The following is a 13,740-nucleotide window of genomic DNA, read 5'->3' as shown; positions in this document are numbered from 1 at the left end:
TTTGTGTGATGCCTCACTTAAGAATGGAAGAATATGAAAAGGAAAAGAGAAGGCCATTTGGCTCATCAAGCAAAAAGTAGGACCTCAAAAGTAGTAATCTCTGGATTGCTACCAATGCCACGTGCTAGTCAGAGTAGGAATCGCAGGATAGCTCAGATGAATACGTGGCTTGAGCAGTGGTGCAGCAGGGAGGGATTCAAATTCCTGGGGCATTGGAACTGGTTCTGGGGAAGTGGGACCAGTACAAACTGGACGGTCTGCACCTGGGCAGGACTGGAACCAATGTCCTAGGAGGAGTGTTTGCTAGTGCTGTTGGGGAGGAGTTAAATATGGCAGGGGGATGGGAACCAATGCAGGGAGACAGAGGGAAACAAAATGGAGACAGAAGCAAAAGACAGAAAGGAGATGAGTAAAAGTGGAGGGCAGAGAAACCCAAGGCAAAAAACAAAAAGGGCCACTTTGCAGCAAAATTCTAAAGGGTTAAAGTGTGTTAAAAAGGCAAGCCTGAAGGCTCTGTGCTTCAATGCGAGGAGTATTTGGAATAAGGTGGACGAATTAACTGTGCAGATAGCAGTTAACGGATACGATGTGGTTGGCATCACGGAGACATGGCTCCAGGGTGACCAAGGCTGGGACTTCAACATCCAAGGGTATTCCACATTTAGGAAGGATAGACAGAAAGGAAAAGGAGGCGGGGTGGCGTTGCTGGTTAAAGAGGAAATTAATGCAATTGTAAGGAAAGACATTAGCTTGATGTGGAATCGGTATGGGTGGAGCTACGGAATACCAAAGGCAGAAAACGCTAGTGGGAGTTGTGTACAGACCTCCAAACAGTAGTAGTGATGTTGGGGAGGGTATCAAACAGGAAATTAGGGGTGCATGCAATAAAGGTGCAGCAGTTATCATGGATTAGGCTAACCAAACTGGAAACAATACGGTGGAGGAGGATTTCCTGGAGTGCATAAGGGATGGTTTTCTAGACCAATATGTCGAGGAACCAACTAGGGGGGGGAGGCCATCTTAGACTTGGTGTTGTGCAATGAGAGAGGATTAATTAGCAATCTCGTTGTGCGAGGCCCCTTGGGGAAGAGTGACCATAATATGGTGGAATTCTACATTAGGATGCAGAATGAAACAGTTAAGTCAGAGACCATGGTCCAAAACTTAAAGAAGGGTAACTTTGAAGGTATGAGGCGTGAATTGGCTAGGATAGATTGGCGAATGATACTTAAGGGGTTGACAGTGGATGGGCAATGGCAGACATTTAGAGACTGCATGGATGAACTACAACAATTGTACATCCCTGTCTGGCGTTAAAAATAAAAAAGGGAAGGTGGCTCAACCGTGGCTATCAAGGGAAATCAGGGATAGTATTAAAGCCAAGGAAGTGCCATACAAACTGGCCAGAAATAGCAGCGAACCCGGGGACTGGGAGAAATTTAGAACTCAGCAGAGGAGGACAAAGGGTTTGATTAGGGCAGGGAAATAGAATACGAGAGGAAGCTTGCAGGGAACATTAAAATGGACTGCAAAAGCTTCTATAGATATGTAAAGAGAAAAAGGTTAGTAAAGACAAACGTAGGTCCCCTGCAGTCAGAATCAGGGGAAGTCATAATTGGGAACAAAGAAATGGCAGACCAATAGAACAAATACTTTGGTTCAGTATTCACTAAGGAGGACACAAACAACCTTCCGGATATAAAAGGGGTCAGAGGGTCTAGTAAGAAGGAGGAACTGAGGGAAATCCTTATTAGTCGGGAAATTGTGTTAGGGAAATTGATGGGAATGAAGGCCGATAAATCCCCAGGGCCTGATGGTCTGCATCCCAGAGTACTTAAGGAGGTGGCCTTGGAAATAGCGGATGCATTGACAGTCATTTTCCAACATTCCATAGACTCTGGATCAGTTCCTATGGAGTGGAGGGTAGCCAATGTAACCCCACTTTTTAAAAAAGGAGGGAGAGAGAAAACAGGGAATTATAGACCGGTCAGCCTGACATCGGTAGTGGGTAAAATGATGGAATCAATTATTAAGGATGTCATAGCAGCGCATTTGGAAAGAGGTGACATGATAGGTCCAAGTCAGCATGGATTTGTGAAAGGGAAATCATGCTTGACAAATCTTCTGGAATTTTTTGAGGATGTTTCCAGTAGAGTGGACAAGGGAGAACCAGTTGATGTGGTGACTTTCAGAAGGCTTTCGACAAGGTTCCGCACAAGAGATTAATGTGCAAAGTTAAAGCATATGGGATTGGGGGTAGTGTGCTGACGTGGATTGAGAACTGGTTGGCAGACAGGAAGCAAAGAGTAATAGTAAATGGGTACTTTTCAGAATGGCAGGCAGTGACTAGTGGGGTACAGCAAGGTTCTGTGCTGGGGCGCCAGCTCTTTACACTGTACATTAATGATTTAGACGAGGGGATTAAATGTAGTATCTCCAAATTTGCGGATGACACTAAATTGGGTGGCAGTGTGAGCTGCGAGGAGGATACTATGAGGCTGCAGAGTGACTTGGATAGGTTAGGTGAGTGGGCAAATGCATGGCAGATGAAGTATAATGTGGATAAATGTGAGGTTATCCACTTTGATGGTAAAAACTGAGACAGACTATTATCTGAATGGTGACAGATTAGGAAAAGGGGAGGTGCAACGAGACCTGGGTGTCATGGTACATCAGTCATTGAAGGTTGGCATGCAGGTACAGTAGGCGGTTAAGAAAGCAAATGGCATCTTGGCCTTCATAGCGAGGGGATTTGAGTACAGTGGCAGGGATGTGTTACTACAGTTGTACAGGGCCTTGGTGAGGCCACACCTGGAGTATTTTGTACAGTTTTGGTCTCCTAACTTGAGGAAGGACATTCTTGCTATTGAAGGAGTGCAGCGAAAGTTCACCAGACTGATTCCCGGGATGGCGGGACTGACATATCAAGAAAGACTGGATCAACTGGGCTTGTATTCACTGGAGTTCAGAAGAATGAGACGGGATCTCATAGAAACGTTTAAAATTCTGACGGGTTTAGACAGGTTAGATGCAGGAAGAATGTTCCCAATGTTGGGGAAGTCCAGAACCAGGGGTCACAGTCTAAGGATAAGGGGAAAGCCATTTCGGCCCGAGATGAGGAGAAACTTCTTCACCCAGAGAGTGGTGAACCTGTGGAATTCTCTACCACAGGAAGTTGTTGAGGCCAATTCACTAAATATATTCAAAAAGGAGTTAGATGTAGTCCTTACTACTAGGGGGTTCAAGGGGTATGGCGAGAAAGCAGTAATGGGGTACTGAAGTTGCATGTTCAGCCATGAACTCATTGAATGGCGGTGCAGGCTCGAAGGGCCGAATGGCCTACTCCTGCACCTATTTTCTATGTTTCTATGCTTCCACAAACCATACAGAATAGGTTATTCTAAACCAAATCAATTAATTTTGTGAGAAATGTTTCTGCAAACTGTCCCAAAGTTAGATCAATCAAAAGTCTAGAATATTTATGCTTACATCTAAATTATACATTCTAAACCAACTGCCTTGATACGGTATTTCCATACTCCCAGAAGCTCAGAAACCATCATGCTCTACAGAACATTTAATTATCCCTATATGAGCTTATTCTTATAACCTATAAATTACATTACCATGTGCAGAAACATTTCTCACAAAATTAATTGATATTCATCTAGCTCTTTTCAAATGTGTTAATCAGCATATTAAGTGGGAACTTATTCCATAAATTCAAAACGCAGTGGATAAAAAATGCCTTCTAGCCTGAAGATTTGTGTAAGGGATGTGAATTTTATCTTCCTGTTCTCAAGTTATGTGCTTACAGTCCAATCAAATAACATGCTTATATGTACATAATCCATTCCTCTTAGTATTTTAAGCAGCTGTATCTTTACTCCTCTATATCTTTACTTTGATGGAAAAAATAACATTGTTACATTTACCATGGATTTTTAATGTTGGATATACAATCTGTGACTATTAATTGATTAGACAATAAGGGGGAGAAATTCGGGGCATTTGCGCCTCCCGTTAGCATCCCGGGCGGGCGCTAACGGGGTGCAAATAACCTTTGGCCCAGGCGTGGCGCCGCTAATGACTCCGGCGAAAACTGGTAGCACCCTGCAGCGGTGCGTCGGCTACACCATCACCGTGCACAACGACCTGTTTGCGCCTCCGAGCGAGAATTTGGGAGCGCCCCTTGAAGCTGCGGCAGGCGCTGCCAACGACAGATTCAGGGGCCACATACCCGGGTTGTAGGCCGCTCACGGGGCCAGATTTAATGGGGAGGTGGCAATTTTTTAACTTACTGGTCGCGGCCTACTGCATGTTGGATTGCTGGGTCCGTGCTGCGATCTTGCCACGGCACCCCGCTCCCCGGTGGTCCAGGTAGGTACCCACAGAGTCGGAAGCTTGGCCCTCCCCTTAAAGAAAGGATGCGCCCTGTCTACACGACAGTGCTACTCGTTTCACCGCATCGCGCTGCAACTCTCTCGGATTCCGTCCCCCCGCTCATGCCTCACAGAGCAGGTGGAGCGGGTTACTGTGCGCTCCATTTGCTCTCAGGACCGGCAACGCGAATTTAGGTCATGGGGCGGGACCTCTGCGCCTGGCACAGGAAATCGTGCCTCGCGGCTGTTACCGCCCTCAAACGGGGCGCTAAGCAATTTTCCCCCCATACAGTGGCAGTATTTTTTAAGACATTCTTCACTTTCTTTTGTTGCCTTTATGTGGGTTTACATCACCTCATTTCCATCATGTTGTTTTAGATATATGTTCATTTCTACACATTAAATTTTTACATACAAAAGGATTTAATTGTAGTTTTAATCAATATAGGTATGTATTTGTAACAATTGACAAGATTCAACATACCATGCATTTTAATGTTGTGCTGGCCCACATGTCCTGAATTCCTGATCTGTACTCCTGTCACCAAAGCTCTATACTAGGAATGCTAACTCATAACATCAACCCTGTAACCTAATAAGATCATTGTAGGTTTAAACACTTAGCCAACCTGTCAGGGAGAAAAATTAAAAAATGTTTATTTTGCTTCTGCAGATATGAATTAGGAGCTGCTTTATTTATTGGCTGGGCTGGGTCTTCACTCTCCGTGATGGGAGGTGTGGTATTTTGTTTCTCCTTATCTGATGGTGAAAATTCTCCAAGGTAAGATAAAATAGGCTTATTGAGATATTATATGGTTGAAGAAATGCATTTAGAATTCTGCTCTTATGGAATTGAACATGTCATGATGAATGTATAAAGCAGCCGAGAAGTTGTAATGTTAACATTATAGTAGACCTGCTCCTTTATCATGTTGCCTTTGTGAGTTATACAAGGGTTGTATTTACCTTAAAAACAATTGCATTTATCTAAATCTTATCAAACATCTTGGGGTAAAAACAAGGATGAGAATTGTAAAGTCGAAGTGTTGCTTAACTGGGAACCGATGTACAGGGGTGATAGATGAATGGGACTTGGCGCGAGATAGGACATAGGCAGGAGAGTTTTGGATGACTTCAAGTTTACAGAAAGTAGAACGTGGGAGGCCAGCCAGGAGTGTGTGGGACTAGTCAAGTCTAAAGGGAACAAAGACATGGATGAGGGTTTCAGCAGCAGATGAACTGAGGCAGGGCGGAGTCGGGTGATGTTACAGAGGTGGAAATAGGTGGTCTGAGTGATGGTCGGAAGCTCATCACAGGGTCAAATATGACACCAAGGATGTGACCAGGCTGGTTCAGGATCAGACAGTTACCATGGAGAGAGATGGAATCAAAGAATAGTACAGTACAGAAGGAGGCCATTCAGCTCATCGAGTCTGCGCCGGCTCTTTAGAAGAGCAATTCAGTTAATCGCACTCTCCAGTGCTTTCCCTGCAATTTTTCTGTTTCAAGTATTTATCCAATTCCCTTTTCAAGGCTACTATTGAATCTACCACCTTAATGCATTCCAAATCCTGACCGTTCATTGGGTCAAAAGGTTTTTCCTCATGTCGCCTCGAGTTCTTTTGCCAAACACTGTAAATCTGAGTCCTCTGGTTATCAACCCTTCAGCCATTAGAAACAGTTTTTCTTTAGTTACTCTTCATTTTAAACACCTTAATTGAATCTCCTCTTAGCCTTCTCTGCTCTTAGGCGAACAACTCCAGCTTCTCCAGTCTATCCATGTAACTGTAATTCCTCATCCCTGGAACCATTCTAGCAAATCTCTTCTGTACCTTCTCCTCATCCCTGGAACTATTCGAGGAAATCTCTTCTGAACCCTCTCCAAAGCCTTTACATCTTTCCTAAAGCGTGGTGCCCAGAATTGGACACAATGGCCGGAATCTTTACCCTGGAGTCGCATCAGGTCGCGTAGCGGGTCACCATCCCCGTAGATTTCAACAGCGCGTTTGTTGTGTATGGAGAAAGAGTCAGACTGAACACTGAGCTCAAAGTAAAGTGTGACCTTAGTCTTTTATTGCAGGTCTCCAGAGTGGCTCTCCAACCTGTGAAGCCTCCTTAAATACCTGTGCTCCCAAGAGATTATGGGATCCCTTGGGACTCTGGAGAATGAACCCTCCAGTGCCTGGACAGAGTAAATACAAGTCCACATATATATCAATATTCCCCCCCAAAGTCAATAGTGTAACTACAATGCGAGTCGATTTGGGGCACTTCTTGCCCTGGTTGATCGTCTCGGTGTGAAAGCTGGTGTTGTTGAATCATTTTTTGGGCCCTCGCTGGGCTGCTGTGCAGCTGGCTTTGCTGGGCTGCCTGGTGTGTTGGGCCCTGCAGGGCTGCTGTGGATGATGGGTTCTGCTTCGTGGTCAACCGTGTTGCCGGTTGCCACTGGTGTGTATGTTGGGGGATCAAAAAAGGTAGGTTCCAAGGTGGGTTGCTCAGGATAGTCCGTGAATCTGAGTTTGATTTGGTCCAAGTGTTTCCGGTGAATGAGTCCATTTGAAAGTTTGACCCGAAACACTCTGCTCCTCTCTTTGGCCACGACAGTGCCGGGAAGCTACTTGGGACCTTGTCCTTAATTTAATACAAATACAGGATCATTTACTTCAATCTTGCGTGACACATTTGCGCTATCATGGTGTGCACTTTGTTGAAGCCACCTGCTCTCTACCTGTTCATGTAGATCAGGGTGAACTAACGAGAGCCTTGTCTTAAGTGTTCTTTTCATGAGCAGTTCAGCAGGTGGGATCCCAGTGAGTGAATGGGTCTTGTGCGGTAGATAAGCAGGACTCGGGATAGGCGAGTCTGCAGTGAGCCTTCAGTTATCCTCTTCAAGCCTTGCTTGATGGTTTGCACTGCTCTCTCTGCCTGACCATTGGACGCTGGTTTAAACAGGGCAGATGTGACATGTTTGATCCCGTTACGGGTCATGAATTCTTTGAACTCAGCGCTGGTAAAACATGGCCCATTGTCACTCACCAGGACATCGGGTAAGCCATGAGTGGCAAACATGGCCCACAGGCTTTCAGTAGTGGCAACGGACGTGCTAGCCGTCATTATCTCACATTCAATCCACTTGGAGTACGCGTCTACAACCACAAGGAACATTTTACCCAAGAACGGGCCTGCATAGTCGACGTGTACCCTAGACCACAGTTTGGAGGGCCAAGACCATACACTTAGCGGCGCCTCCCTGGGTACATTGCTTAACTGCGAGCATGTATTACAACTGTGAACGCAGGACTCTAAGTCCGCATCGATACTGGGCCACCACACGTGGGATCTGGCAATCGTTTTCATCATTATGATGCCTGGGTGGGTACTGTGAAGGTCATTGATGAAGGTGTCTCTGCCCTTCTTGGGGACCGCTACTCGATTGCCCCATGGAAGGCAGTCTGCCTGTGCAGACATTTCATCTTTGCGCTGCTGGAACGGCTTTGTCTCTTCCTGCATTTCCACTGGGACACTGGACCAGCTCCCGTAAAGGACACAGCTTTTGACGAGAGATAATAAGGGGTTCTGGCTTGTCCAGGTTTTGATCTGCCGGGCAGTGACGGGTGATTGCTCACTCTCAAATGCTTCCATAACCATGGCTAGATCTGCGGGCTGCGTCATTCCCACCCTCGTGGTGGGCAATGGCAGCCTATTGAGAGCATCGGCGCAGTTTTCTGTGCCTGGCCTGTGGCGGATGACGTAGTTGTATGCGGACAACGTGAGCGCCCATCTCTGGATGCGGGCCGATGCGTTGGTATTTATCCCTTTACTCTCAGAGAACAGGGATATAAGTGCCTTATGGTCAGTTCCCAATTCGAATTTTAGCCCAAACAGGTATTGATGCATTTTCTTTACCCCATAGACACACGCTAACGCTTCTTTCTCAATCATGCTGTAGGCTCTCTCAGCCTGAGACAGACTCCTGGATGCATAAGCAACTGGTTGCAGTTTCCTGAAATCATTAGCTTGTTGCAATACACACCCGACACCATATGACGATGCATCACATGCCAGTACCAAACGCTTATATGGATCATACAACACAAGCAATTTGTTTGAGCATAACAATTTTCTCGCTTTTACAAAGGCATTTTCTTGGCCCCAAACCCATTCGCCCCCTTTTCGTAGTAAGACATGCAGTGGTTCGAGCAGTGTGCTGAGACCTGGTAAGAAGTTACCAAAGTAGTTCAAGAGTCCCAGAAACGACCGCAGCTCCATCACGTTCTGTGGCCTCGGTGCGTTCTCGATTGCCTCCATCTTCACATTGGTGAGCCTGATGCCGTCCGCCGCAATCCTCCTTCCGAACAACTCAAATTCAGGCGCCAGGAAAACGCACTTCGAGCGTTTTAACCTGAGCCACACGCGGTTGAGTCGATGAAGAACCTCCTCCAGGTTCTGCAGACGCTCGACTGTGTTCCGACCTGTGACCAAGATGTCGTCCTGGAAGACCACGGTGTGCAGGACCAACTTCAGTAAACTTTCCATGTTTCTCTGGAATATCGGCACCGCTGATCGGATTCCAAACGGGCATTGGTTATAAACAAGAAGACCTTTGTGCGTGTTGATGCAGGTGAGGGCCTTCAATGATTCCTCCAGTTCCTGCATCAAGTAGGCTGAAGTCAGATCCAGCTTCGTGAATGTCTTTCCTCCCGCCAGTGTTGCAAAGAGTCATCGGCCTTTGGTAGTGGGTATTGGTCCTGCAGGGAGAAATGATTGATAGTTACTTTGTAATTGCCACAGATTCTGACAGTGATGTCCCCCTTGAGGACTGGGACAATAGGACTGGCCCACTCGCTGAACTCGATCGGTGAAATGATGCCCTCTCGTTGCAGCTGGTCTAGCTCGATCTCTACCCTTTCTCTCATCATGTACGGTACTGCTCTCGCCTTGTGATGGATGGGTCGCGCCCCCGGAATTAGTTTGATCTGCACTTTTGCTCCTTGGAATTTCCCGATGCCTGGTTCGAACAGCGAAGGACATTTGTTTCAAACTTGGGCACACGAAGTGTCCTCAGCGGGCGATAGCGCGGATGTTGTCCCAGTTCCAGCGTATCTTTCTCAGCCAGCTCCTGCCGAGCAGCGTGGGACCATCGCCCGGTACCACGCAGAGTGGTAGCTTGTGCACCGCTCTATCATAGGAAACCTTTACGGTAGCACTGCCGATTACAAGAATCAGTTCTTTAGTGTAAGTTCTTAGTTTCGTGCAAACTGGAGTTAAGACTGGCCTTGAGGCTTTGTTACACCACAATCTTTTGAAAGTCTTTTTGCCCATGATGGACTGGCTCATGCCCGTGTCCAGCTCCATTGACACTGGGAGTCCATTTAGTTCAACATTCAGCATTATCGGGGGACAATTCGTGATGAATGTGTGCACCCCATGTACCTCTGCCTCCTCTATCTGAGGCTCTGGTTCATCGTGATCCTCCATGGATCTGTCCCCCTCTGCAACATGGTGGTTTGCAGGTTTAACAGGCTTTGCAGCTTACCTGCACACTCGTTGGAGGTGTCCCATTGTTCCACAGACCTTGCAAACGTACTCTTTGAATCAACTTGAATGGAAATGATGATCACCCCTGCAGCGCCAACAAGGTGTTAATGGCCTTGCATTCATCACCCTTGATGGTGGACTCTGAGTCATCTGCAGGTATGTGTGAGCTGCCTTGTACGTTACGATTCGAAAACAACATCACTTTGGTCACAGTACTTGTAGCAGCACTTGTTTGCTGAGAGATTTGCTTTGTATTGTCACTGGTGGCAATGAACGCCTGGGCTATCGCTATGGTCTTACTCAAGGTTGTAGTCTCTACAGTCAAAAGTTTGCGAAGTATGGTTTCGTGGCCAATGCCAAGTATGAAAAAGTCTCTGAGCATGTGCTCCAAATGTCCTTCAAATTCGCAATGTTCTGTAAGGCGTCTTAGCTCAGCGACATAACTCGCCATTTCCTGGCCTTCAGACCTTTTGTAGGTGTAGAACCAGTACCTCGCCATCAGAACGCTTTCCTTCGGGTTCAAATGCTATCGGACCAGTGTGCACAAATCATCGTACGATTTCACCGTGGGTTTCGCTGGAGCAAGCAGACTTTTCATGAGGCCATACGTTAGTGCCCCGCAGACGGTGAGGAGAAGCGTCCTTCGTTTGGCAGCATTCGCTTCTCCTTCCAGCTCGTTGGCCACAAAGTATTGGTCGAGTCGCTCTACGAAGGTTTCCCAATCATCTCCCTCTGATAATTTCTCCAGGATGCCCACTGTTCTCTGCATCTTTGGGTTCGCTATCTGTATCTCATCGCCAGTTGTTGTGTATGGAGAGTCAGACTGAACACCGTGAGCTCAAAGTAAAGTGTGACCATAGTCTTTTATTGCAGGTCTCCAGAGTGCCTCTCCAACCTGTGAAGCCTCCTTAAATACCTGTGCTCCCAAGGGATTATGGGATCCCTTGGGACTCCAGGGGATGAGCCCTCTGGTGGCTGTACAGAGTAAATACAAGTCCACATATATAACAGCGTTCTGCACTGTGCATTTCATTCAATAGCATTAATTGAAAGTCATGTAGGTTTCCTGGCCCAATTAAATGGAATGGGTCTGAAAACATCACCGATGATTTGTTTTCAGCCCGGATATTTAAAGCGCATACACATATCGCAGTGTGAGCAGGCCCATGCTGCCCCTGGGCCCTCAGCTCTTCTGGGCCCCATATCCTCACTCGCCGCACCTCTGCCACGATTTCTCGCCGTTCCTCCTTCACAAAAACACTCGCCATACCTCCGCCATGATCTCCCACCGCATCTACGCACCAAACAGTCGCCAAACCTTCATCACGATCACCCACCAATCTCAGCCATGATCCTTCATCACTCCTCTGCCCCAATCACTCGTCGCAAGTCCGTCACAACCTTCCCACTCCTCTGCTGTACCAGGGCCCCGCCGATACTCCTGCCCACGCTCCAAATGGCGACCTGGGTCCTGATGACATCACCCAGTCGCCCGTCACACATTTGTGTCAGCTCGCGCTGGAAGCTGCAGTGGCGTGCTCCACCTATTTTTGAAGGCCCGATCTGCGTAGATGTTCTCACACAGGTCGGAGTGGCCCACTATGGTGAAGGGCCCGGTGCTCCAGCTCATTTAAGGACTTGCATTTCTAAAGCACCTTTCACAACCTCAGGCCAGCCCAAAGCAATTTACAACCAATGAAGTACTTTTGGAGTGTAGTCTCTGTTGTAATTTAGGAAACGCGGCAGCCTTTTTGAGCACAGCAAGCTCCCACAAACAGCAATGTGATAATGACAGATAATCTGTTTTAATTATGTTGACACATAAGATAAGAAAACAAGAAATAGGAGCAGGAGTAGGCCATGTGGCCTCTCGAACCTGCTCCACCATTAAATACGATCATTGCTGATCCGATCATGGACTCAGGTCCACTTCCCTGCCTGCTCCCCATAACCCTTTAATCCCTTTTCAGTTAAGAAGCTGTCTGTTATGTTCAGAATAACTCCACAAGACTGTATACTGTAAGCTTAAACTGTTGTGAGCTTGGTCTCTTTAATGTAACTCCAGAGTGAGGAAGCAGCATGATAGACTGCCTTTTATACTTGCTTGCCCGGGGTGTGCAGGTGACCCATGGGTCTCCAACAGGTGCACCCCCTGGTGGCAAGTCTTAAACAATAGTAAAGTTTACATGCATAACATCGCTCCCCTTAAAAGTCTGAGATCCGAGTTATTTACAAGTTGAGGCAATCCGGGGCTCTACGTTCCCGGGTTGATGGCCTGAATTGAAGTCGTGGCATGTGAGTTGGTCGGATCATTGCTGACAGCAGTGCGGCTGGTCTGATCGGACTGTCGGGCATGGTGGGTTCATCCTCGTGGTTAACCGCGAGGTCGATTGCTGGTTGGGTGTTTGTTGGTGGATTACTGATGGTAATGTCCTCTTCAAACTGTTCTTGGTTTTCAGCGAATCACAGTTTGATCTGATCCAAATGCTTTCTGCATGTTTGTCCATTCAAAAGTTTGACAACAAACACTCTATTCCCCTCCTTGGCTAAAATAGTGCCAGCAACCCATTGGGTCCATGAACGTAATTAAGAACAAACACAGGGTCATTAACCTCAATGTCACGCAATACAGCCGCATGATTGTGGTACACGTTATGCCGGTGACACCGGGTTTCTACATGATTATTGAGATCCGGGTAGACTAAGGACAGCCTGGTTTTGAGTGCTCTCTTCATTAACAGTTCTGCAGGGGCAACACCAGTAAGCGAGTGGGGTCGCGTCCAATAGCTGAGCAGAACCCGAGATAACCAGGTCTGCAGGGAACCGTCCGTCACGCGTTTCAAACTCTGCTTGATAGTTCGGACTGCCCGTCCACTTGATCATTGGATGCGGGCTTAAACGGGACAGACCTGACATGCTTGATGTCATTGCGGGTCATGAACTCATTGAATTCCGAGCTGGTGAAACTTGGTCCTTTGTCACTAACAAGGATGTCGGGCAAGCCATGGGTGGCGAACATGGCCCAGAGGCTTTCAATGGTGGCAGTGGACGTACATGATGACATTATTATACGTTCAATCCATTTAGAGTAAGTGTCCACTGCTACTAGGAACATCTTTCCAAGAAAGGGGCCAGCGAAATCTACGTGGACCCTGGACCACGGTTTGGAGGGCCATGACCACAGACTCAGTGGGGCCTCCCTTGGTGCATTGCTCAACTGTGAGCAAGTGTTACATTGGTGTAAGCATGACTCCAATTCCGAGTTAATGTCGGGCCACCAAACGTGCGACCTGGCGATAGCCTTCATCATGACTGTGCCTGGGTGAGTACTGTGTAGGTCACGTATAAACGTTTCCCTGCCTTTTTTGGCAAAACCACACGATTCCCCCATAGGAGATAATCCGAATGGATGGACATTTCATCCTTGCGTCGGTAAAACGCCTTAATTTCGCCTTGCATTTCCCCGGGAGCAGCCGACCAGCTCCCATTAAGGATGCAGTTTTTTGCTAGTGATAACACAGGGTCCTGGCTAATCCAGGTCCTGATCTGGCGAGCCGTGACGGATGACCCCTCGCTCTCAAAAACATCTATTACAAGAAGCAAGTCTGCGGGTTGCGCCATTTCCACCCTGGTGCTGGGCAATGGTAGCCGACTGAGGGCATCAGCGCAGTTCTCAGTGCCTGGTCTGTGGCGGATTACATAGTCATACACAGATAATGTTAGTGCCCATCTTTGGATGCGGGATGAAGCATTGGTGTTAATACCTTTGCTTTCTGAGAACAGTGAAATGAGCGGTTTGTGGTGGATTTTGAGCTCGAGT

At 47.2% G+C, this 13,740-nt stretch overlaps 1 protein-coding gene across 1 annotated transcript in view; it reads left to right on the top strand.

Moving 5' to 3' along the window:
* Window positions 1-13,740, top strand: part of LOC139274683 (claudin-10-like) — a 165,206-nt gene that overhangs the window by 118,015 nt on the left and 33,451 nt on the right. Inside the window, exon 4 of the mRNA XM_070891362.1 lies at window positions 5,056-5,163. Within this exon, the coding sequence (XP_070747463.1) occupies window positions 5,056-5,163 (108 nt within the window). The remainder of the gene's footprint in view (window positions 1-5,055; window positions 5,164-13,740) is intronic.

The sequence above is a fragment of the Pristiophorus japonicus genome, chromosome 10 (genome assembly GCF_044704955.1).
Source record: "Pristiophorus japonicus isolate sPriJap1 chromosome 10, sPriJap1.hap1, whole genome shotgun sequence".
NCBI classification, from domain to species: Eukaryota; Metazoa; Chordata; class Chondrichthyes; family Pristiophoridae; genus Pristiophorus; species Pristiophorus japonicus.
Note: the sequence above shows the minus strand (reverse complement) of the source record. Positions and strands in the feature narration are given on the sequence as shown.